The 27,160-nt window shown below is 37.5% G+C and overlaps 1 protein-coding gene across 8 annotated transcripts in view; it reads right to left on the bottom strand.

Annotated features, from left to right (window-relative positions):
* LOC124773262 (protein bric-a-brac 2-like) overlaps window positions 1-27,160 on the bottom strand; it is a 533,990-nt gene that overhangs the window by 290,490 nt on the left and 216,340 nt on the right. The window contains exons 7-8 of one of the 8 annotated variants that reach the window (XM_047249386.1): window positions 20,058-20,335; window positions 12,774-12,890 (exon numbers count right to left, since the gene is read on the bottom strand). The exons of 6 other annotated variants lie outside the window; for them this stretch is intronic. In XM_047249386.1, coding sequence (XP_047105342.1) covers window positions 20,070-20,335 — 266 coding nt within the window. In that variant the 3' untranslated portion in view covers window positions 12,774-12,890; window positions 20,058-20,069. Of the gene's footprint in view, window positions 1-12,523; window positions 12,891-20,057; window positions 20,336-27,160 lie in introns of those variants that run through there. One more of the 8 variants, XM_047249387.1, reaches the window with a different exon arrangement.

The following is a 27,160-nucleotide window of genomic DNA, read 5'->3' as shown; positions in this document are numbered from 1 at the left end:
AACAAGGATAATGGAATGTAGTTGAACTAAATCAGGCAATGTCAAGGGAATTATATTAGGAAATGAGGCACTTAAAGTAATAGATGAGTTTTGCTATTTGGGGAGCAAAATAACTGATGATGGTCGAAGTAAAGAGGATATAAAATGTAGACTGGCTATGGCAAGGAAAGCGTTTCTGAAGAAGAGAAATTTGTTAACACCGAGTATAGATTTAAGTGTCAGGAAGTTGTTTCTGAAAGTATTTGTATGGAGTGTAGCCATGTATGGAAGTGAAACATGGACGATAAATAGTTTGGACAAGAAGAGAATAGAAATGTGGTGCTACAGAAGAATGCTGAAGATTAGATGTGTAGATCACTTAACTAATGAGGAGGTACTGAATAGCATTGGGGATAAGAGGAAATTGCGGCACAACCTGAGTAAAAGAAGGAACCGGTTGGGAGGACACGTTCTGAGGCATCAAGGGATCACCAATTTAGTAATGGAGGGAAGGGGGGGGGGTAAAAATAATAGAGGGAGATCAAGAGATGAATACACTAAGTGGATTCAGAAGGATGTAAGTTGCAGTAGTTACTGAGAGATGAAGAAGCTTGCACAGGGTAGAGTAGCATGGACAGCTGCATCAAACCAGTCTCTGGAGTGAAGACAACAGCAACAACAGGTCAAAGAAAAGTGTAATTCATCTTGCTAGCAGAAAGTGTCCAGCAGCAAGTGATGGAGTGCCTTTCCAGAATTTTAAGAATAATGGGGATACACAGATACACTGAAGCTTTGAGTCAGACTGTTGACACTTTCTCAGATGACTCACTTGATCGAATAATGCCCAAGACAAGACATGCCCTGGCATGGAGTGGACTGCTGTCCTGGACACCCCGAATATCCTATGTTTTTCGGCCATGCGTCAACATTTTGTTGACAAAGAAACCCACCTGGATAGCCGCAAGTGTTAGCATGTGCACTTCCAGGATTTGGAGAGCACTGCCAGCACCGGACTGAATGTGTGCAGTGGATTAATGATGAAGGCTTGTATGCCAGCCAGCTCGGATGTGGTTCTTTGGCAGTTTCCCCACATACAACACGGTGAATACCGGTCTGGTATCCATATCCCATCTTAGTTTCATGATTCACAAACATTTTGAAAATGCTTTCTCATTTTCACATGGATAACACTTGACACAAACAGATGGGGTACATAATGTCAGTCTGGGGAGGGAGGGAGGGAGGGAGGGTGGGAGGGAGGTAGGAGGGAGGGGAAGGGAAGGGGTAGCAATAGGAAGGGTGTCAAGCTATCCTCCATCACTGACACTGAACATGCTGACTTCCTGAAGACACAGAGTAAGGTCAGGAAAAAGATGATCTAGTTGACAGAGAGATCATTAAAAAGACAATAACACCACAATTTTTCTGAAAAAAAAATGGGAAAGAAATTGGTACTCACTATGGTCAAAACAAAGAGACTGTCTTCCCATTTGAATAAATGCTATACATAGAATAAATTATAAAAGTAGTTAAACTGAATTCTGGCACTGATTCTAACAGAAGACAAATGATTCATAAACTGTACAATAATCAAACGATGCCATGTGGTAAATAATATATCTTTCGGTACTAAACAATTATATACTGAAGCTGGCAATGGAATGATAAAGAAGGGTGGAATTAAAATAATATCTATGTTATTGCAGTCAGGACTGAATACATGACAAATGATACATTGAATAACGTCAGCTAGCAAGCCTGAGGCAAGGATTGAAAAGGATATTGTTTTCCAAGTCAGACTACTGAACATAAATAAAAAATAAATAAGCAGGTGTGAGTAGGACTTGCACTCAGAGGGTTCAATGCAAACTTAATTACGTTATAGACACTTCGTCGATTCCAGGAATCAAGGGTTTCCATGATTTTTGCCTGTTACTGAAATTGGCACTGGCAAAATATCAGTCCTGGGAATTTTAAGATTTTTGAGAATGTTTTAATTTTAAGTCCGAAGTTATATAGCAAATGATAACTTTTTTCCTTTGTGATATAATTACAAATTAACAATTTTCAATTTTTTTCCTTTACTTGTACTGTGAAACCTTGCTTCCTGCCGAATTTCATGATTTTAGATCAATGGGGAGTGTCCTGCATGTTTTAATGAATGAGTTTGCAAGTATCAAAATATAAGACATATAGGGCTGTATCTTTTGACTGCACTGACTTAGAAGCTTAAATTTTTTATACTGTGAAGAAGTGTTAGACTAGGGTGACCAACATTTGACCTTCATTTTAAGGGAGGTTTAAGAGAGATTTAGTCACATTTAATACATGAATCTAAAAACAATTTATTTTTATATTATATGATACAACAATATAATACCAACAGAATTTAACAAATTTGCACCTGTATATTACATGTACTCTACAAGTACTTACTTATAGAAGCTGCAGAACTATACAATTTTTTATGTTCCTGTGATCATTAAAAAAAAAAACCAACTCTTTGCAATTATAATCAAAACTGATTTCCATCATAAACTTTGACTTCATCAGTTATGAGTTGCTACTGCTTCTCTGATCAGCCAAAGTATTGTTTATACGAGAAAAATCTCTCTCTCTGTGAGCATTTGACCCTGGAATGCTTAATACAAACCTATGATTTTAATAAGGTTTGGCACATCAATTTGTTTGTGTTCTAAATCTTAAAAAAATTTAACTCAACTTTCTTCTGTTGTTCCTGTTTTCACCACAGTCACAGAGCTAGCACCATAGCTGGTGATCAGTACAAGGTGAGCACATCCGTGGGGTTGCTAGTACTGACCAAGAAACAAGTAAACATTCCTGTCTCATGAATTCTCTAGACGTGCAAGCTATGTCATTCTTTTTCCATTCCTTGCATTCCCTTGACCCAAGCACAAGCAGAAAAAAAGATTGCATGTCGACAATAGCGTTGGTTATCATAGGAGGGGCGACTAAGAAGTTTCCATTTGAGGGTGTTGCTTCAGCACATATGCAATGCCGTGCAACTCTGATATAGGTATGTAAGTATCAATATGTAGACAAGAGATTAGTGTGGCATTCATGTCTTTCCGACACGTACATTGTAAATGCGAAAATGTGAACTATGGTGACATCATTAGCAAATGTGAAAGAGGATCACTGTGCTGTTATTCTTTTCTTGGCTGCCGAAGGACAATCATTGGTACACAACCACTGGGAAATGAAGAGTGTGTATGGGGCAGCATGTCTGTCAAAAACCACCGCTATAGGAAACTGTGACAAGGGGAGCTCCTCTTTCATGATAACACATGTCCCCATATTGCAAATGTGGTAATGAAGAAGTTATATCAACTCAAGTGGGAGACATATGAGCACCCACCATAGGGTCCTGATCTCTCCCCATGGGCTTTGAAGGGCCAACAATTCTATTGGAGGATGTGCAGCTGGAAGAGAGAGACTTCTTCACACAGCAGGACATGGCGTTTTCTATCAAAAGGATATCTTCAACCTGGTGCACCAGTGAAATGATTGCCTGATTCTGGTCTGTATGGCCTTTGAACACAAACTTTTTGATCACCCCTCACACAAAAATCTTTTGTGAGCAGTTGGTAATTTGAATTATCCATAGTAGTTTGCCAGATTAATATTTAAAAGGTTGGTCATGGACAAAATACGTGGGAGAAACATGCGATCAATAAGGGACCCGAGATGATTAAATAAGAATTGCTATATTACGAGAGATCCCAGAAAATATGGAAGAGCTGGTCACCCTGCCTTAGACCTTTGTATGTGACAGAATTTTCAACGTGATATGTATTCCCATTCCTGAGAGAAAGGGATGTTAACAGACGGACAGACAGAGAGTCGGATAAAAAAATGACAAACTTTTTTTTTAGTGTGTTATAATTACAAATTAACGATTTTCAGATTTTTTTCCTTTAACTATACGGTGAAACTTTGTTTCTTGCCAAATATAATGAATCCAGATCAATGGGAAGTCCCATTCAGGTTTTAATGTCTGAGTTTGCAAGTATCAAAACATGTGAGAGCAGTGGCCATATCTTTTGATTTCACTGACTTAGAAGCTCCAATTTTTTCCACCCCCAAGGGACCACTGACATTAGTAAGTGGCATGAATTTCAGCTTGGTACATCCATCTGTTCTTGAGAAAAAGGGTTTCAGTAGTTGAACAGACAGAATGATGGATGGACGACGAAGTGATCATACTAGGGTTCCTCTTGCCATCTGGGGTATGGAAGCCTAAAAATGGGAATGTTAGAAATTAAATTAAAATGTGGGATTGTAATCGTAAACACAGAAGAAAAGAACAAAATAAAAATTCTGAAAATAGGCAGGTAATCTTTGTGAAGGCTAACCAATGTGTAAAATAAGATGATGAAGACTGTGCTTGGCAGCATTTTTAAATTTACAAATGGTGTTGAATCTTGGACTTTAGAAATTTCTTTAGAAAGTAATACAATCCTATTTCCACATCTTCTGAAGAAGAAATGCCTTCATACTGTACCATGGCCAATATGTTTTGCTTTTATACTTTCTGATGTTTTATCTGCTTAATTGGGTAAATTTCAGCTTGATATGTCTTGCTGAAACATGCAAGGGGAGACAATCATGTGTTTCAAACAAAGTGGCAGGCAGTTCTAGACACAATCATACATTTCAAACATAGTGGCAGGAACTTCCTGGAAAGTGTATTAAACATACTGGCTTACATTCTTTCTTGCCTTCACTTATTATTCTCCTCTCTCTCTTTTTGTCTCCCACTCTTGATATTTACTTCTGATATTTCTCATTTTCCATTCCATATATCCAGTAAACAAAGATAATAAATATGTTGACAACAGGAATACAATCAATGATATCAATTAACATAGATAAAGAATTACAAATTATTGGATTGCACAATGATGGAAAATAAACAGAAGCAGCTCAAAATGTTGTGCCTAGAAAGAAGGATCTCACCAGATTATAGGGTTGATATTAAAGTGAGTAAATAACAATGAAGGCTCACCATTATCTTCAGATCAATTTAGTTTATTAATTTCATAAATATGTAAATAACAATTGAAACAAACATTTTTTGAAAAAGTAGTATTAGTTCAGAAATATATTTATGCATTACAAAAACAGTATTTACATTAGATACAAAATATCCTGCTACCAAACAAACAAACTTTCAAACTGTCATTCATAATATCGAACATGTCACCAAATACAGGAGGTATACAACTGTTCAACAGATATAAAATGAATAGAAAGGTATTCAATAAATGTGCTTTACATCAACCACAATGTTAGTTTCAATAGAAAGAGATTCGAAATGAGCACATGAACACAAGGCATGGTAACATTACTGCCCACTACATGAAAAAAGTAAGTTTTCACAACAAAGCAATAAAGTAATTGTACATTCACAATCTAATTTTCATAAGTACATGAATTTCCTCCTAATATTGCAATAATCAACTACTTTCCTGAAGCTTTATTGCATTTACAATGTCTTTTCCCATTTTTATGATCAGCAACTGATAACAACTCCAAAATATTCAATTGTAAGGAAAAACAAGAGTTATTGTTAACAGGCACATTATTGCAATCAGACAAATGCATCATTACTCACTCACTATGTTAAAACAGCAAGCATAAACTACTGTGAGGACTATTAAGTAACAATTTAGGAAATAAAAAATAAATAAAAAATATAAATTACTAACTTGGTCAAAACTATATGAATTGTTATTTTAACAAGAACGTACATAGCAAATAGAAAGGAAATGCAATATCGTCTCAGCTACACAATTTTAAATAATTTGTAAAATGAAGAGCAGGAAAATGGTTTCACTTTTTCTCTGAACTCTCTTATTTGTCAAGAAATCTTCTCAGAGTGTTAAACTAAGCCATCACGCCCCCCCCTCTTTTTTTTTTTTTTTTTAAAGCCGCTAAGAGTTAATTTTTAGGGATGCATTTAAATAGCATCTACTGATACTATTATGATTGTTCTTATATCAGAGCACTGACATGATTTAAGTATAAGCTGTACAATTTCAATCCAAGGGTCTCTGTTAACAGAAAAATATTCACATATCCTAAGATATATGAAAATGATTAGCTGCACCACAGCATTGTCACTATGAGTTTCTATATTTAATATGAAACTGCGTGAAAAACGGATTTTATAATACTACCATCATTCATACAACATACACAAATTTACTGCACACATTTTTATTTTCTCACTTTGTAGTTTGAGCTCGTGCTCATTATCGGATATTAATTCCAATTACATCATTGTGACTGCACTATGATAAAAAAAAAAAAAAAAAAAAAAAAAAAAAAAAAAAAAAAAAAAAAAAAAAAAAAAAAAAAAAAAAAACAAGAAAAAAGAGATGTATGATATTCTCATAATAGAAGCTGTTTACATGAAAGTACTAGAAATTGCAGAGACCGGAGGGTTTGCCAGAATTTACCTTCAGGAGGTGGAATACAAATACAATGTACAACTAATAGCTCTTTCCTCCAGGAGGAAAGAAGGGTGGATCAGGCAAGGTTACAAGGGAATGCCAGGTCAGTCAGACCACAGGATAAGAAGGGACTGGTTAGGAGGACAAGGAGAAACAAATATCATCATTTTCCCTGTCATCCTGTAACCTGAACGACCAGCTGTTCCTTTGTAATCTTCCCCCGACCCATCCCTAATAGTTCTGAAAGCTAGGTTAAGTGTCTGCACTCCTAAACATATCTGCTACGTGTACTGGAATTCAAAGTCCTGAAGATAAGCAGTGGCCAACCAGTCTGTATCCTTGTATTTTTATAGTCTTCTCAAGATAATTTTCCTTTTGATACAGTATGACAAATTATTCAAGTTCATGTATAAGCTTATGTCTGTACATATTTAGCCAATAACAATGTGCTATAGCTTTTAGTTTAATGATTCTGTATGCTAAAGATATATTTTGTAACTGACAAACCGGTTGCATACTTCATGTTACACTAGTAAATTCAGTAGAATAAATGCATAAATATGTAAACAACACAGGAAAGATCTGGCAAAGAAGCACTTGCACAATAAATGAAGATTAGAGTTTAATGTCTTGTTGAAGAGATGGAGTCAAGCATATTGTTCGTTTGAGCACTGTAGGTGGTATGCTACTGCAGTCTGCCAACCTTTGAACTGACTGACATTACCAGTTATAGAGACACTGGCACCGTAACAAGGTCTCCCAGCCACAGTGCAATGGGGCTTTTTTCACATCAACACATTACTTCCTGAGATGAAAGAAGTTATTTGTGTGTGGGAAAAAATTAAAAAAGACATTATTAAGTAAAGCAAAATCAGAATTTTATGTTTCTTTAAGTTATCTCACACATGGAAAGGACATTCACAATAATATTTTTGTAATGAACTACAGCCTGATTCACCTTCACCAATAAACAGAAACAGTGTAAAACCAAAACCACGATGGCTGGAAGGGGACTTGAAGTCCACTCCTCCAAAATGTGATTCCAGCACGCTAACCACTGCATCACTTTGCTCAGTGTACAATGCACAAATCTAGCATAAAGTATAATGTATGTTTCATGTGAGAGTAACATATATTAAGTGAAAAAGCAATTTGTCCATCACTTCTTTTTGTTGTTTGGTGTGAGAGAGCAAACTGATTATGCAGTTACAACAATACAATGGTAGATACAAGTATACATTGCAGGAATATACACCGAGCAAGGTGGCGCAGTGGTAGCACACTGGACTCGCATTCGGGAGGACGACGGTTCAATCCCGCGTCCGGCCATCCTGATTTAGGTTTTCCGTGATTTCCCTAAATCGTTCCAGGCAAATGCTGGGATGGTTCCTTTGAAAGGGCACGGCCGACTTCCTTCCCCACCCTTCCCTAATCCGATGACCTTGCTGTTTGGTCTCTTCCCCCAAACAACCCAACCCCAACCCAGGAATATACAAAGACTCATCTTACAGTATTTACTAATGCTCCAACTTTCACCAACTAGAAAACAAAATTTCCATGTGTATCAAAAGTGAAATTTCATCAACATCATTAGAATAAAGGACATCACAACAACTTACGTATTCAAGTTTAGATTACAATCATAGTACAGTCACAACTGTATTACGAATGGTTGCCTGAGAGTGAGTTGATGCTTAAAAACAAAGAAATAGACTGCAGTAATAAAATGCTCATTTCATGTTTTTATTCAAACGAATGATATAATTTAGATAACCCTATTCCAGTAAAAGACTTAACTTGGACATTTCAAGAATGTGTAACAGTAAAAACACACTTTTATCATAAAACATTCTAATCCCCAGTTTTTATTGTACAGTGCTGGATTCCACTGCCTGGCATGGTAGTTATCACCTTGAAAATTATATCATTTTAAGTCTTTCTCTATGAACCTTTTAAATATTTGCAATACAATATGCCAGCGGAGTTACAAAATACTACCAAGTGAAAGACAAACTCTCCCACATCCAATCTGTCAAAAGTAACATACAGCTTGGTTGTTTGACGTAACTAGTGAATTAACTTGAATTTCAGAAAATAAAAGATGTGTGGATTTTCCGTTGTCTCATTATCAGTGTCAATATGTAAATACAGTTTCTCATGAGCTCTCCCACTGAAAATGGAACAGCAAATCGTACAATTGTATCTTTCCTTTGTGTATGTTCAAGTGCTATTGGAGATACACCCTACACAAAAAAGACTTTGCCATGTATGCGACAAGCCTGTATCCAATTCAGTATTTGAGAATAATCTTACAGTTGAGCTCAACATGAAATCACGTTAATACCCTTCCCACACATAATTTTCTTTTTAAATAAAAAAAATATATTAACTGAGACAGAAGATACCAGCAGCACTGATAGAACACAGTCAGTTGGTACAATGAAGCCATGCAGAGGTGTATATCTATGTCTTTTCTCAAGGATGACAACATCCTAAGGCTTAACAACGTTTTCAGTCTTGTTTATATGCCTGTCAACCGATCACCCCAACAATAAAGTGGCTTGTTTGCTTTACTCCTTCTATTATGTATCATTATTTGCACTGTACGGGTTGCATACAACCAGATTAAAGCAGTAAGTTTCAAAATAAAAGTTGCTTTACCAGAATTTTGCAACATAACAGACATGAACATAGTTTGGATAGTAGAGAAAAAATTAGAATTACTGAGAAACAGAAGATAGATCTGGTAAAACAAAATAGAATTTTAAAACATAATCCTCTTGATAAAATCCAGGTACCACATGTTTGTTTTAGTAAACACAAAAAGTACTAATTATTCTCATGTCTGTAACACTTATATACAGTTTACCTGTCCCTATTGTTTACAGCCCCATAACCACAAAGGTGTTTACATTTCCACAGTTACCATCAGCTAACTCTACTTTGCACTTTAAAAATCACATTTATTCTGAAACATCACGTTTTAATTAAGTACTAGAGGTTTGTAAAATTTCTGTACCACACTCCTAATTCACCTTGGAAATCAGAGTTAACTCCTGTTGCCACATTTTAAATTTTTCCAAACTTACTTATTTCTTTGTTCATCAATGAATGTATCTTTGTTCTAGATTTATTTTCAGTTGTACACTGTTATTGTTTTCATTGTATAACCTATTACGATGATAACTCATATTGATAAAAAATGCAAATATCACAGCATGTTAGTTTGGTAACACCAATCCTCAATCCTCATAGCATAACTGTTTATGGTGCATACATTCATGGAAAAAATGACACTGAATGTATGATGGTTCTGCATTTACTTTTCTTGACTCTCGTAGATTTGATAAAATTTTACAACTGGAAAAACATAATGATATGAGCAGTTCCTACAAGGTATTTCTCTATATGTGTCTGTAATATGTCAGATGAATCCCAACCATCACACTAAAATCGAACACTGACGTATTTTCACAGCACCTCCACTGTTTTCATTGGACTTTTTGTTTTATATATGGCCTGGAGTACATTCAATAAGTATATTTCTGGTCTGTTTAATGACAACAAACAAAATTATCAAAATTTTTCTTTTGTATTTTTTTTCTGTGTGCAATTTACACACACTAAACATGAAAAAATTTGTCATGAGATGAATCTTCAAAAATGCTGTTGATTCTGGACAGTTTTACTACTTTGCCTTCCTGTAACTTTAGGACACCATCACAAGCTAACATTTTAAGTGTGAAAGCTACTTTCATACAGCCGCTCTACACTATCCTTACTCTACACTATCCTTAAACATTTCCATAGGTAATGCTAGCTTCCCTATAAAAAGCTAATTACTTCTGTTAGTTGGCTATTCCAGTACAAAATGTAGAGGCCAAACTTCGGTGTTGCCTAGCATGAAAGAGAAAGTAGAAGTAAAAAATGTGTAGCTGACACAGGTCTTGTGACCAAATCATATAAACATAATTTTCATTCACAATTAGATTTTTTAAAGAAGTAATCACTAGCTACATCAATTTTTGTAGTAATGCCGCCAGTTATCATCATGTCCATATTGCTGAAATCATTGTGATAATGACCACCATCATCATTAACCAAAGACAATGTGTTGCTGCTGCAGGCGTTCATCTGCGATTCTTTGCCATCTGCAACCTGTGGTTGTAGCTTTTACAATTCATTCCACTGATCACACTCTGCAATATTGATGTTCTGTGCCTATCCCATGATTTTTTCTTTGTGGTATTCTTTAAAAAATTATTGTGCTGAATTAGATGCCCAATCAATTTGATTTTTCTATTTTGTATGATGTTAAATCAGTGACCTTTTTTCATTGACTTATTTTTACAGTGTCTCGGAGGTCATTTTACTACAGTTCTCCACATCTACACCCCAGTGCTTCTAATTTGTTCTCCCTGGAGTCTTGGGATTCACTGCATAACTTAAAACACTAACTGAAAAAAAATTGCTGTGTTGACACTGAGTTGGTAATATTCTTTTTCATTAATTTATGTAGCAGATACATAACCTTTTTGGGAGTACTGACAATTATCTTAATATTGTGAACTGAATTGTTTACCAGAGGCATAGAGGAGATATTAGTATTTAAAGTCCACAAAATAATGACATGACAACATACTTCAAGGAGAATAAAAGAATGGAATATCCCGGTGTATTATACTCTACATGGGCACTCTCTGGAAAAGGTGAAAATTTAGTGTAGTAAGGTGTTTTTCTTTCAAGAAAATTATTTAAAAGTCAGCATTGCCCAGGATTTTAAAAGGTTTAGATATGGAAGTTTCATATGGCTACTTACAAGTCATCATTCATCTTCCAAAATATTACAAAAGATATTTTTTAAGAGAAGCTCAAATACTACGGTATCAAGAATCTTGCTGGCAACTGATTTTCATCTTATCGAACTAAAAGAATCCAGAAAGTTTAATTAAGAAACCCAGGGGGGGATCCACATTGAAACATCATCTTCAAAAATGGGAATAATCACTACAGGAGTACAACTAGAAACAACACTGAATCCGCTATTGTTCTTGTTATATTAAGTAATCTTATATCGTGTATGCAATAAGCATATCATGTGAGGATTAAAAACTTGACAATGTAAATAATATTTTCTTGAAGATTAATAACCAGTTCTCTGCAAATGGACTGTTGCTGAACTTAGAAAGAACACATTACATGCAATTCAGGAGGCCTGATAACACGAGTGTAAATAAATAAAACAATATTCTAAATTCTTATATATCTACATTAATAAGAATCTGGAATGGAAGTCACATGATACATATCATCTTAAACCTCTCGGCTCTGCCACTTCTGGTTTATGGATAAATCAGATTTTGGAGAGGAAATAGTCAAACAGTTGGCTTAATTTTCCTATTTTCACTGTTTTATTTTATAACTTGTCATCAAGGAAGAAAATGTTTGTTACACACAAGTTCGTAACAAGTGTGGTGTCCACTCTAGAAGCTCCTATAGACAGTTCTTTAAACAGTTGGGTGTACCAGTAACTCTCACTGTGCATTTACTCCCTTATGGCGTTTGTTGTCAATAATAAATCACAGGCTGGTAACAACAGTAACATTCATAAATATATTACAAGAAGAAATTATTTACACTATCTTTCACTCAACCTTAGTGTGGCACAGAAAGGAGAGAGTTACTCATTCATAAAAATCTTAGAGTACCTACCCAGTGAGGCCATAGATACTAAAATTAACTTCAGATAACACTTTCATTATGACTCCTATTCCATAGAAGAATGTGTGTGTGTGTGTGTGTGTGTGTGTGTGTGAGAGAGAGAGAGAGAGAGAGAGAGAGAGAGAGAGAGTCACATAAATGGGCCACAAATTTCCATTTTTTCATCGAGAAAATGTACGATAATTATAAAACTGACTTGTTTCAATCACAGCGAGAGGTCGCTATTATGATTCATGTAACATGCAAATAATGAAACTAAATTACACAATAAAAATGTTCAAACTATTTTAACCTAGAATATATTCACGAAAATGATGCAGAAAAGCTACATACACTATACATTTTGTAAAACACAATATGTCGTATATTTTTTGCAACTAATTATTACACCCACATTCTCATGTATATATCCACATTTATCTAACCAACAAAGATATACTGCCTAGTGTCACTGCCTGCCAGTCCACTCTGATCCACTAGTGTTTGGTTCTGGTTGCAAAACAACATGGTGCACTGTTACCATATGCTGTTTGACGTAAGACGTTCGACAAAGTACCACTTGGCATATGGGGCACCGAGTCTTTCCTTCATGCACAGGCATATGCTTGCAAAAAGATTCATAATTTCTGAATGTTTTTCCACAAGTCTGGCAACAGTGAACCTCTCTTGGGGCAGAATTGCGGTTGACATGTGCACACTTCAGCAACATATCTACAACAGAAAAATAAATAATTTTTTCTTTCTTTGGAAAGATATCCCTAGGTCTTTCTCATGTGTGTGCAGCAACTGCCAAGTTCACGAGACAATCAGGGATCACTTACACAGACCCTGTAGCACCAATGATCATTATTATACAAATTAAGATTCTTGATTTTTCAGTGACACTTAAGTACCAAAAGACTTTGATAGAAACCCACATTAAAAAAATCATCAATTTTCATAATACCCCAAGCAGGCAATACAATAGTGAAACATACAGTATATTTGCATAAGTTGAATCTTAACCTCCATATATCCATATGGAGAATAAAACAAGCAAAGATGAACATATGAAGAAGAAAAATAGAACAGATTTTTCCTAACAGTTGTAATGATAGGACCAACACATCCTGTAATACAAGAATACCCTTCGTACAGTAGCCTCCACCTTACCATAGAAAAATTAAAAGACGAGAGAGAGCGAAACGCTTCTCTTCTGAATGACATCAGAGATACTATAGGCTACAGCTGGTTTGCTCTGTATTTTTAAACATAAAGAATAGTACCAGTATACTGTCGTTATGCACGAGATGATACAATATTAGTTTTGATAATATGTGATTAGACATCTCAAAAGTATGGTAAAGGTCTTCACTGTGCTATTAAAATCTTACAGATGCTTTAAGGCTCAACTTTAATCTAAATCTGAAATAATTAAAAACAAAGAGATAATTTCTGAGTACACTTCTGCAGTTCCTACAGGGCATATTTCAAAACATTCTGCCCAAAAGAAAACCACAGGATAGCATATGCCACTAATCATACCGAACATAAAAGAGTACTTGAGTAGACAACAAAAAATAATAATACAGTCACACTGGGCAATACTGGGCAAGTGTAGGGGCTGTGAATGTAAAGGAAATTAAGGTAACAAATTAAATCAACATGCTATAAACCAATGTGTAGTTGATAAAAGATGGCAATATTTGTGCTACGATGAATTTAACAATCCCCTAACAGGATGACATTAAAAAACATATATTTTCCAGGTTTACAGATCCAATAATGAAAATATTGACACTGATAACAAAGCCGTAAACTTTTGACAAAAATGCCAAAATTATGAATTTTGCCATTGATCTATTTCTTCGTTGTGAGGGCACATCATTTAGCACAGGAGTTCATTGTTATTTGGCCACAATCAGTATGCCTGAGCTAAAAGGAAGGAAGATTAAAGTTTAGTATCCTGTCAACAGCACACTCATTACAAACGGAGCACAAGTTCAGATTATGAAATGATAACGCAGGAAATCCTTTACAAAGGGATCATCCAGATTGACTGGAGCAATCTAGGGAAACCATGGAAAACCTAAACCTGGATGGCTGGATGGGAATTTGAACCACTGTCCTACCAAATGAGAGTCCAGTGTGTTAAGCAGTGCACCACCTGACTCGGTAAAGAGTTACTCTCATTCTGTGTGTTCTAGTTTTATTACAATATTTGCAATTATGAAATCTGCAATGTAGGTGACTTTTACTCTTTAGGCAGTCAAATAACTGACCAAGGGAGAACTAAAGAGGATGCACGGTGAAGACCAGCGACAGTAAGAAAAGGGTTTCTGACAAACACAATTTTGTTAATACTGAATAAAAATTTAAGTGTTAAAAAGCTTTTTCTGAAAATAGATTTCTGAAATGTAGCCTTATGTGGAAGTGAAATATGGCAACACTCAGTGCAAAAAAGAGGACACAAAAGGGTTTTGAAATGCGGTGTTAGGGAAGAGTGCTGGAGATTAAATAGGTAGAACAAAATGAGAAGGAAAAAACTATATGAGCCAACTTGACTAAAACAAGGGATAATTTTGTGCAACACCTCGACAGGTATCAATGAATAGTCAATTTTATAAAGATGGAAGACTGCACTCAGCAGGTTGAAGTGGATGAAGGTTGCTGTCGTAATACAGATATGGAAAAACTTGCATAGGACAGATTAGCATGAAGAGCTGCATCAAACCAATCTTCGGACTGAAGACAACAACAACGACTAGTTGTATGACCCCAGACAATTATGGTGTGTTCACCTATATCATAGTTCTTGCTCCTTTGCAGAAAAGTTCTCCTGGGAGAAAATGTTTATTACAGTTTTCAAGGTATCAAATGAGGCACTCTGTTATACATTGCACTGTTGCTAAGAATAGATGCATTTGCTAGAACACAGCAGCTATTTTATCACTTAACTATAATTACGATACAATATTATGTCTTTATCCCCAAGATATAAATTTCAATGTCCCACACTGATGTGAGAGTACTTGGAAAGACTTTTAAGCCTGAATGCTATGTCAGCAATCAGCTTCCACATCTATCACATAGATCAATCTAACCAACAGTTTTGACACAAAATAATATTTATAAAGCTAAACACTGTGGGATAGTCAATAGGTGACTGGCATTATTAATTTACCCAACAGAAAACAAATCTTTGTAATTGATGCAAATAAAAAAAGACTGACTGAATATTATAAACAGAGTGCATCAGGAATCTCAATTGAGACCTTTTCTGTTAATCAATTACGTGAGTCATTTGAAAGCTGTTTACCTTTCACAGGTCCCTAGTATAAAGAAAATTACTTCAAATGAATCCATCATATCTACATCTATACTCTGCAAACCATTGTAAAGAGCATGGTAGAGATTCACAAATCTAACCGACCATCACTGAAACCATCATGTAATATTGTTGGTAGTCTGAATGTAGCTCATCTGTTGTAATTGTAATGCTTAGAGTCACCCCACCAACAGCCACTTATGATGCTTTTGTATCAAACTTATTATGTAGACACAAAGCCGGCCGCTGGTGGCCGAGCGGTTCTGGGCGCTTCAGTTCGGAACCGCGTGACTGCTACGGTCGTAGGTTCGAATCCTGCCTCGGGCATGGATGTGTGTGATGTCCTTAGATTAGTTAGGTTTAAGTAGTTCTAAGTTCTAGGGGACTGATGACCTCAGATGTTAAGTCCCATAGTGCTCAAAGCCATTTGAACCATTTTTGTAGACACAAAACATAAAAGCAATGTAAGTAAAAAAGAAAGCCAGAAACTCTTTTGGGGCATTAAAAAACTTCTGCTTAACTGTTAAAGGTAATGAGCGATTACTGCAAAGGTGACAGACATAAATGCGGTACATACAAATATCATCACGTAGAGGACTCATTCAACATAGATGGGCAATAAAGGAGGTGGTGTATAATGAATATGAGTACAGTATTTTGAGGATACCAAGGGGCAGATCACGGTTTTATTGCTTTCCCACCTTTACCCAAACATCTTTCAGCAAATCTCACAAATTTCAATCAATTTACACACAAAAATTCTAATGAAAATAAAATAATCTCAAAAAATTGAGACCTAACTTGTAAAGATGAACATAAGTAGATAATTTTACAATAACAGTTTAAAAAAAATGTAAGTAGCGAATGATTATAAGGAGCTCAAGCAATCATTCTCAAGTAATTTCACCTTTACGTATAAGTTTCCATTAGAGAAAGTACATTTGATTGAAAGTGTTATTTGGTCCACGTTATATGCGATAGCATAAAGAAAGCTGCTTATTACACACAAGGCAGACGGCCATACAATGACCAAATGTGGAACTGCACTGAGGTGACAAAAGTCATGGGACAGCGATATGCACACATACAGACAGCGGTAGTATCACATGCACAAGGTACAAAAGGGCAGTGCATTGGCAGAGCTGTCATTTGTACTCAGGCAATATATGTGAAAAGGTTTCCAACGTCATTATGGGCATACGACGGGAATTAGCACACTCTGAATGCAGAATGGTAGTTGGAGCTACACGCTTGGGAAATGGAAATCATTAAGGAATTCAAGCAATGGAAAATCCAGGATGGAATGTAACAATATTAGAGAAGGAAATTTGCTACTCACTATATAGCGGAGATGCTGAGTCACGATAGGCACAACAAAAGGATTCACACAATTATAACTTTTGGCCATTAAGGCTTTTGTCAACCATAGAGACACACACACACACACACACACACACACACACACACACACACACACACACGCTACTCACACACACATCTGCAATCTCAGACAACTCAAACCACACTGCAGTTGCCTGAGACTGCAGGCATGTGTGAGAGTTGCATTTGCGTGAGTGTGTGTGTGCGCGCGTGTGTGTCTATGGTTGACAAAGGCCTTAATGGCCGAAAGCTATAATTGTGTGAATCTTTTTGCTGTGCCTATCGCGACTCAGCATCTCCGCTATATGGTGAGTAGCAACTTTCCTCCTCTAATATCATTAAGGAATTCACTATTCTGAAATCCACAGTGTCAAGAGTGTGCTGAGAATACCAAATTCCTGGCATTAGCTTTCACCATGGACAACGGAGTGGCTGATGGCCTTAATGTAATGACCAAGAGCAACGGCATTTGTGCAGATTTGTCAGTGCTAACTGTCAAGCAACAATGTGTGAAATAGCTGCAGAAATCAGTGTGGGAAGTATGATGAATGTATCCATTACGACAGTGCAGTGAAATTTGGTATTAATGAACTATGGCAGCAGACAACCAAAGAAAGGTGCCTTTGTTAGCAGCAAGGTATCGCCTGCAGCACCTCTCCTGTACTCTTGACCATAACAGTTGGTCTCTGGGTGACTAGAAAACCATGACCTGGTGAGACGGGTCTTGATTTCAGCTGGTAAGAGCTGATGGTACAGTTCGAGTGTGGCGTAGACCCCCTGATGCCATGGATCCAAGTTGTCAATAACACACTGTGCAAGCTGGTGGTGGTTCCATATGGTGTGGTCCGTATTTACGTGGAATGGATTGAGTCCTCTGGTCCAACTGATCATTGACTGGAAATGGTTATGCCTGGCTACTTGGAGACCATTTGCAGCCATTCGTTGATTTCATGTTCCCAAACAATAATGGAATTTTTTATGGATGACAAAGTGCAATGTCATCAGGAACAATTGTTTACAATTTGTCTGAAGAACAGTCTGGACATTCGAGCAAATAATTTGGCTTGTCCAACAAAGAGCCCAATGAATATATATGGGGCTTAACTGAAAGGTCATTTCGTGCACAAAATCGTGCACTGGCCACATTTTCACAATTATGGCTGGATATAGAGGCAGCAAGCCTCAACATTTCAAAGAGGGCTTCCAATAACTTGTTGAGTCCATGCCATGTCAAGTTGCTGCACTATGCTGGGCAAAAGGAGGACTGACACAATCTTAAGAAGTATTCCATGACTTTTGCCACCTCAGTGTAAGGTACTGTTTTAAGATTTTACAGGGAATTTGATTACTAGAGTCATATTAGTGCCTCAATATAACTTACCTTTTTACAATAAATACAAATACACTCAGAAATGACAGTTAGATGGATGGGGTAAGCAATATGTACTTTATTATTTAACAAGTGGAGAAGTAAACACATAAGTAGTAAGCTTCATAAAACTTCAGCTTGCTCTCTGCCTCTGTGGGTCCTATCATTTTTGTACAAGATAAGCATTTTTTCGTATAGAATTGTTTAAATTCAACTTTTATGGATTAAAAATGGTGCACTAGGGTAGAGGTGGAGGGGGGGGGGGGGGGGTGAGAAAGTGAGACTCATATGGTAAGTTAAAATCAAGACTGAAACACTAAATGATTTTTTCTGAAACTTCTTTACCAAAGGACACAACTCAGTCTCTGCATTCAACTGTCCCATGAACATGAAAATGGCACACAGTAATAAGTGAGCATAGATGTGAGAAATAGATGAAAGTCTCCTTCTTATTATTAGCAGACTGCAAGTCACTTGAACCATGGAGCATACCACTTTCCTGAAAGAAAAAGATAAACATAAACAAAGAAAGACAGAAGGAAAAGAAAAAGGGGGGGGGGGGGGGGGAGTAAGTGCTCCTAAACCACGAGATGGATCACAACTCTTTTCTGAAGACTGAGCAATTCCTACATAGGGATCAATAAGATTCCTGCAAGCACCAATTGTATGGAACCCTCCTTGTTCTCTTTGTTCATGACATTCAGAAAGCAGTAGATAGTCATATTCAGATTGATGCCATGTTTCTCGATTTCCAGAAAGCTATTCAATTGGTTGCACAAAGTTATATAGATAAAAAAAATATGTGCATATGGAATACCATATAAAGCAAATGGATCGAAGACTTCCTAGAAAACAGAACTAAGTATATCATTCTTAATGGAGAAGCTTTGTTAGATGTGAAGGCAGCATCTGGTGTGCCTCAAGATAGTGTGACAGGGTAGCACTATTCACAATACATAAAAATGGCCTGGTGGATAATACATGTAGTCGTAAGAGGCACTGACGAAACTTGAGGTGGAACTACTACAGATATCTAATCAGGGTGAAAATCCATGCCAGACTCAAATTTATTGAAAGCAAAACCCTAACATGAATGATTTATGAGTTCTGTCCATTAGTCTGAGACCATTGCCAAGCTGAATTAATGGGAGAAAAAGAAAATATTCGAAAAATGTTTTATAACTTTCCATGAGTTTGTTCGGTCAATGCATGAGCATTACAGAGATGCTCAACAAACTGCAGTTGGGTATGTTACAAGAAAGATTATGTGAATTACAAAAAGCAAAACTAAAATGATAGAAAATGAAGTTCATTCAGACAGGTAGTAATAGCCTCTCTTCCTGAATACAATTTGTGGATTTGTGAATGGAACAAGGAGGAGGAAAGTGATTCTGGAACATTACATAACCTCTATCACACACCAAATGGTAGCTAGCAGAGTACAGATATAGATCTAGGTGTAGGGAGGACCCCTGAGGATACCTCCCTCTCCAATGATATGAGATTCAGCTTCAACTGCCTTTTCTCGGCATCACTTTTGATTATCATCTCTTGATTAACTCTGTTTGGTCAAGAACTGTTCTACATGCATCTAAGACTAAAAACAGAAATCGACTTCCAAAAGCAGATCATACGAGTACAATTTCCATTACGAATCTATTGCACCAAATTTACAGAAGAGTTATTTTACGTAAATGAAGAAATACATATCATGTGAAGTGCTATACTATTAATCTAACATAATACAGGATACAAATAAATATACAATATTAATGTCATATTGCAACTGGTTAGTGCAAAAGTATGTATGAAATATTCTTACATGGCAGTCAAATTACTGGATAAGAGAATATTTTAATGTAGACTGATTACTAAGCGTTACACCATGGGCTATTAGGGCGTGAGACACCATAGTGTATCTGCGACTGAACACTTTGCTGCAGACAGGGCATCTTGTCAAGCCGCGGTGGATGTTTCTGTGATGTGCCAAGGAGTCCTTCCTACCAAACACCTGGCCACACACGTTGCAGCTATGATCTGAAGGCACATCAGCAGCCGATGATGACAAATCCGTCTCAATTAGGTGGTGCAGAAGGGAAACTACACAGAAAAGTGCCTATATCACATAACTAACAATTTGTTTTCAACTAAAGAAACAATCAAAACGAAACATAAGAGAGATACATATCTGGTACGTAGCAACCAAACAGTCTGTGGCCTAATTTTTTTTATCTTTACACATATGAACAAGAGGGAAAGCAGTGACATTATGTGATATTCAAAGCATTCTAATATGTAAACAAGACAACCCAGAATGAAAGCTGCAAACATTAAACAAAAAAAGTGATAGTAATGGCACATTGACTGCAATGCTCAAAAGAAAAAATGAACCACAAATTTTTTGTTTCTTGTTCTAGTGTTAATTTAAAAGAAGGAATGGGTGTACACAGATAGTTCAAAGGATGAATTCTAAATTCACCTGGATGGGGAACATACAATGAGGCAACATTCAATAAACCTAGTCAAAATTTAAAAGTGAGTCAGTCAAATATATACAATGGTGGCTTTTCAGAAAGCAGGAGCCTACATAAAAAAACAATGGATTGTTACACAAATGAAAACAAAAGAATATGAAAGAAGACAAAATTTTGATGTTATGCTTAAATAAAAAGGAGAAAGTAAAAGAACACAAGTTACATCTAGATATAACAAAATGGTTAAATAGCAAAGCTGATAGAAGACCTTTCAAGAAACACACATGTCAGGCAACGCAACGGTTATCTCCACTGAAAAAAAATCGAAAATAACACCATTTGTGCTTGGGAGAAAGAACCAGGTGTAATAATCAAGCAATAGAAAATCCAGGATGGAATGTAACAATATTATGAGAAGGTAAGTCGCTACTCACCATATAGCGGAGATGCTGAGTCGCAGATAGGCACAACAAAAAGACTCTCACAATTATAGCTTTCGGCCATTAGAGCCTTCTTCAACAATAGACACACATACACACACGCAAATGCGACTCTCACACACGACTGCGGTCTCAAGCAACTGAAACTACACTGTGTACAGCAGCTTCAGTGCAGGAAAGGTGGGAAGGGGGGAGTGGCGGAAAAAGGACAGTAATAAAGAGAAACCGGTTGTGGTGGTGGAATGACGGCTGTGTAGTGCTGGAATGGGAACAGGGAAGGGGTTGGAAGGGTGAGGACAGTGACTAACAAAGATTGAGGCCAGAAGGGTTATGAGAATGTAGGAGGTAATAACTTTCCTAGCATTTGTGGATGATTTGTGGTCTGAAAGCCTGACAGATGCATCAGTGCAAGACAATCTTCTGGAACAAACAGCCAACAGGGCAGGGCTGGAAGGGTGAGGACAGTGACTAACAAAGATTGAGGCCAGAAGGGTTATGGGAATGTAGGATGTAATAACTTTCCTAGTATTTGTGGATGATTTGTGGTCTGAAAGCCTGACAGATGCATCAGTGCAAGACAATCTTCTGGAACAAACAGCCAACAGGGCAGACTTAAGAATCTCAGAAGAGAAAACAAAATTTATGACAAACACAAAAAGTGCTCCAAAATGTGTAACAACAGATATTGGGCTAAAAGAAAAGGCAAAAAATATAAATATTTCAGGATGACTATTCAAGTAAACAGATTAGAAAAATCTGGTTTAGAGGAAAGGACACAAAACGCAGAAAAGGTGTATGTTATAAGTAATAATACCTTCAGTAAAAAGTGTTTATCTAAAAAACTTAAAATAAAGCTCTATAACATGGTAGTGAAACCAGAATACCTGTATGCCAAGGAATGTCTATAATCAAAAAATATGATTGATGAGTTAGAAATATTAGAAAAAAGAATTATATGGAAAATAGTAGGTCCTCAGAAAAAGGCAGCATTTAGGAAATTAATAAGTAATGATGAAATTTAACAGAGCACAGAAAACATCAGAAGCAATAAGCAAGAAGAGATTACTATTCTGTGGACATATTTACAGAATGAATGACAATAGTCTCATCACACAGAGTTTCAAATTTCTTGGGGAAAAGAAATTAACTACCACCTGGATTCAAGAGGTTACAATAGATTGAGATAGGACTAACATAAGAAAAGTAGTAGCATTCGAAAGAGAGAATTTTTAAGGATAAAGTTTTAAAACTGGGAGGATTTGCAGGCAATAGGGAAAGCACAATTGACACAAAGTGATTGAAGAGAGGAAAAAGAAACACAGTGAACAATGAAGTAATTGTGGAAGAAAAGGAAAGAATAATAAAGGATTAAGAATTGAAATGGGCATGTACTCCCTAGAAGGCCCTAATGCAAGAAGATAATGGTGTGATGATTGGAATAGAAATATATGTTGTACTTTTAAACTCGTTGTCTTGTTAAAATACTAACCAGCTGAGAGACTCCTGAATAAATGTAATTATATTGCATATAGGAACCTCCAGTGAAAAACACAAGGTAATTCATGGCATTGGTTAGAGACAGATACTGCCTTTAAGATCTAAAAAAGTATAAGGCCAGTGGACCAGTCATATGTCAAAACACAGCTGATTTGATGTAATTACATTTTTCTGGAGATGTATTGATTGTCTGTGCAATCACTATGAGAACCACAACCCAAAGAGAATGGCTTTCTGCACAATGAAAATTTAACGAAGTGGCACTGGACAAGAAAGAGGTAGCTATTTCATCAGTGTCATGTTATGTTTTGATGTAGCTATTTCATCAGTGTCATGTTATGTTTTGAGAAAATGTTAAAAATGCCAATGTTGCCAATTTCAAGTTTCAGCTATATTTTTATAATCAACTCCAGCAGATCATGACTGCTGTCTTAAGGCACCCCATGAAGATATTTTCATAACATAACCCAACCTAGCTCAAAAAATTTTACTTCCCTGTCAGTATGTTCACAGAGTATTAACTGTTACATTTTCCTCACTTTTCTTCCTCCTGTTACATGAAATCTGACAAAGAGAACCTCTCAAGACCTGTTCAGTTGTATTTCGATAAGTTACTATTTAAGTTATCCTAGTCTCCTGATGACAACTTGTTAGGAAGTTGAAACTGGTTAGAATAGCACTTGTGTGACCTGTGGCTGAAAAATAATTTTAAAAAATCATGTATATTTCTTCTTTTCATAATCTTTTTACCCTTTCCATTTACTATTATATTTCATGATTGTTTTTGTCTACAATTCTTTGCCCCTTACTTGATTATTTCTTTTCATTCTTTATCCCTTACTTGATTATTTCATTTCACATTTGTCGTCTAATAGTAGTATTCTAGCCAGGGCAATCAAATATTTATTAGCTTGCTGGCACTTATCTTATGTTTGCTCTCCAGATCTAAAGTCAGGATTAGAGAGAGAATAACAACCAAATGACATAAAAGCAAATGATTCAGCTCATGGGACAGCAGTATAATTTATCTTAAATTTTCGCGGGCAAGAGTTCCTGAAAATGGAACCATAAATGACTATTAATCCACTTCTCATTTGAGTTTCTATCTATGCCTCATTAATTTTCTTCAAACAGTTAATGTGGTGTGAAAGGCTAGCATAGTAGGCTGTGGTGATGATGGGTTGATTGGCTGATTTGGGGGAGGGGACCAAACAGTGAGATCATCAGTCAGAAAAATGAAATATCGTGTGGCTAGGGCCTCCCGTCGGGTAGACCGTTCGCTTGGTGCAGGTCTTTCGAGTTGACGCCACTTCGGCGACCTGCGCGTCAATGGGGATGAAATGATGATGATTAGGACAACACAACACCCAGTCCCTGAGCGAAGAAAATCTCCGACCCAGCCGGGAATCGAACCCGGGCCCTTAGGATTGACAGTCTGTCACGCTGACCACTCAGCTACCGGGGGCGGACATCAGTCAGATTAGATGAGGAAGAGATGGGGAAGGAAATCAGGCATACCTTTTCAAAGGAACCGTCCCGGCATTTGCCTGAAGTGATTTAGGGAAATCATGGAAAACCTAAATCAGGATGGTCAGACATGGGTTTGAACCATCGTCCTCCCAAATGCGAGTCCAGTGTGCTAACCACTGCACCACGTCGCTGGGTGTGGTAGAGATATTAAGTCATAAGATGACAGGATTTTCCCTCATGCATATACCTGCTTCCTTGCAAACATTTCATATGTATATGTTAGTGCATGTGTTAATGTCTGAAGAATTTCATGAGTATGAACAAAAAATGGTATCTCATTAACACCACAAATAGAAGAAATTTGAATGGTATTAGCTTATCTTTAATTTATACACTATATTGCAATTCATTTACTGTAGCTGGAAGAAACACTGTTCACTGCATTTTCTTTTCACTGAAACATAGTATCACTACCACGATGATGAGTACTTCAATATACTTTTGGTATCGTCTATACAGAATATTAACGCTTGTACAAGTAAATTCATATAACTGGTTTATATTCCATATCCTTGATGTTTTTTAGAACACAGAAAGTAAGCATTTCTCTATGACATCAACAATATTTTTAAAGTGTACTGATTTAATAAAAAAATCTTTGAGACAGTTGCTGAAGTTCAACAAATTGAAACAAAATTTGTTTCTAACTGTTTATTAAATGACAGGCATTTGCAAGTGAACAGACTTTTTCAAAGAATGGAAAATCCAGGATGGAAAACACAAGATTACAGCCTCTGGCAGTTGAAGCCACAATGCGAGCAACAGCAGCCGTGCATGGTGGGAGTGGAAATTGGGTGGGGATAAGGAGGAGGCTGGTACAGGGGAAGGGATAGCAGGATATGGTGGGGGACAGTGAAGTGCTGCTGGAGAGTATGCAAGAACAAGGTGAAGAGATGTAGGGCAGCTAGGTGCAGTCGGGAGGTTAAACGATGGGCAGGGGAGAGATGGGGTGGCCGGTGGGGGGAGTGTAACAGAAAAGGAGAGAAGTAAAAAGACAGAGTACATTGATGGAAAGAGGGCTGTCTAGTGCTGAAATGGGAACAGGGAAGAGGCTGGATGGGTGAGAAAAATGACTAATGAAGGTTGACGCCAGGAGGGCTACGGGAATGTATGATATATTGCAGGGAGAGTTCCCACCTTCATTGAAATGAAGGATGTCGTGTTGGGTAGCGTATTCAGCAACAGGGTGGTCCACTTGTTTTTTGGCCACAGCTTGTCGGTGGCCATTCATGCAGACAGACAGCTTGTTGGATGTCATGCCCACAAAGAATGCAGCACGGTGGTAGCAGCTTAGCTTGTAGATTATATTACTGATTTCTCAGGTAGCCCTGCCTTTGATGGGATAGGTGAAGTTTGTGACCAGACTGGAGTAGGTGGCAGTGAGAGGATGTATAGAACAGGTCTTGCATCTAGGTCTGTTACAGGGTATGAGGCATGAGGTAAGAGGTTGGGAGCAAGGGTCGTGTAGGTATGGACAAGTATATTGTGTAGGTTTGGTGGACGGCAAAATACCACTGTAGGAGGGGTGGGAAGGATAGTGGGCAGGACATTTCTCATTTCAGGGCACGACGAGAGGTAGTCAGAACCCTGGCGGAGAATGTAATTCAGTTGCTCCAGTCCTCGCTGGTACTGATTTACGAGGGGAATGCTCCTCTGTGGCCAGACGGTGAGACTTTGGGAGATTTGTTTTTGTACAAGGTTTGGAGGATAATTGGCAGTCTGTGAAGTCCTCAGTAACACCCTTGGTGTATTTCGAGAGGGACCGCTCATCACTGCATATGCGACTACCCTGGGTGGCTAGGACGTATGGGAGAGACTTCTTGGTATGGGACATGTGGCAGCTGTCACAATGGGGGTTTTGCATGTGGTTAGTAGGTTGATATGGACAGAGGTACTGATACTGCCATCTTTCAGGTGGAAGTCAACATCTAGGAAGATGGTTTGTTGGGTTGAGTAGGACCCGGTGAAGCAACTTGGGGAGAAGCTGTTGAGGTTCTGGAGGAATGAGGGTAGTGTGTCCTCACCCTCAGTCCAGATTGCTAAGATGTCATCAATGAATCTGAACCAGGTGAGGGGTTTAAGATTCTGGGTGTTTAGGAAGTATTCCTCTATCTGGTCCATGAATAGGTTGGTATAGTTTGGTGCGATGCAGGTGTCCTTAGCTGTACCCCCGATTCGTTTGTAGGTAATGCCTTCAAGGGGGAAGTAATTGTGGGTGAGAACATAGTTGATCATGACAACTAGAAAGGACGTTGTTGGTTTGGAATCCATAGAGTTTTGGGAAAAGTAGTGTTCAACAGTGGTAAGACCATGGACATTGGGGGTGTTAGTGTAGAGGGAGGTGGTATCAGGGCACTGTGTGGTAAAGGGCCAGGAACTGTGGAAAGTCAGTGGAGGATATGGTTGGTATCTTTTATATAGGAGAGTAGATTCCTGGTAATAGGCTGAAGGTGTTGGTCTATGAGAGCAGAGGTTCTCTCAGTGGTGGCACAGTAACCGGCCGGAATTGGGCATCGTGGGTGGTTGGGTTTATGTACTTTAGGAAGCATGTAGAAGTTAGGAGTGCAGGGAGTGGTAGGGGTGAACAGAGAGATGGGACTCCAGGGAGAGGTTCTGGGATGGGTCTAAGGATTTGAGGAGAGACAGGAGATCCTGCTGGATTTCTGGAATGGGGTCTCTGTGGCAAGGTTTGTAGGTGGATGTATCTGACAGCTGGCAGAGTCCTTCTGCCAGGTAAGCCTTGCAGTTCAAAACAAGAGTGATAGAGCCTTTGCAGGTAGGATCACAAAGTTGGGATCAATTTTTAGATGGTGGTCTGTGGTTCTTTCTGTGGGTGTAAAGTTAGTTTGCATGTTGAGGGTTTGGGGAATATCGGTGAGGCAAGTTTAGGGCTTAAGAAATTCTGGAAAGTTAGCAGGGAGTGAGTTGGGGGCAGGGGCAGTGGATCTTGGTTGGATGGAGGAGTGAACTGAGTCAGACCAATG

Source organism: Schistocerca piceifrons, chromosome 2 (assembly GCF_021461385.2).
Source record: "Schistocerca piceifrons isolate TAMUIC-IGC-003096 chromosome 2, iqSchPice1.1, whole genome shotgun sequence".
NCBI classification, from domain to species: Eukaryota; Metazoa; Arthropoda; class Insecta; order Orthoptera; family Acrididae; genus Schistocerca; species Schistocerca piceifrons.
The sequence above is the reverse complement of the archived record's forward strand: the minus strand, read 5'-3'. Positions and strand labels throughout refer to the sequence as shown.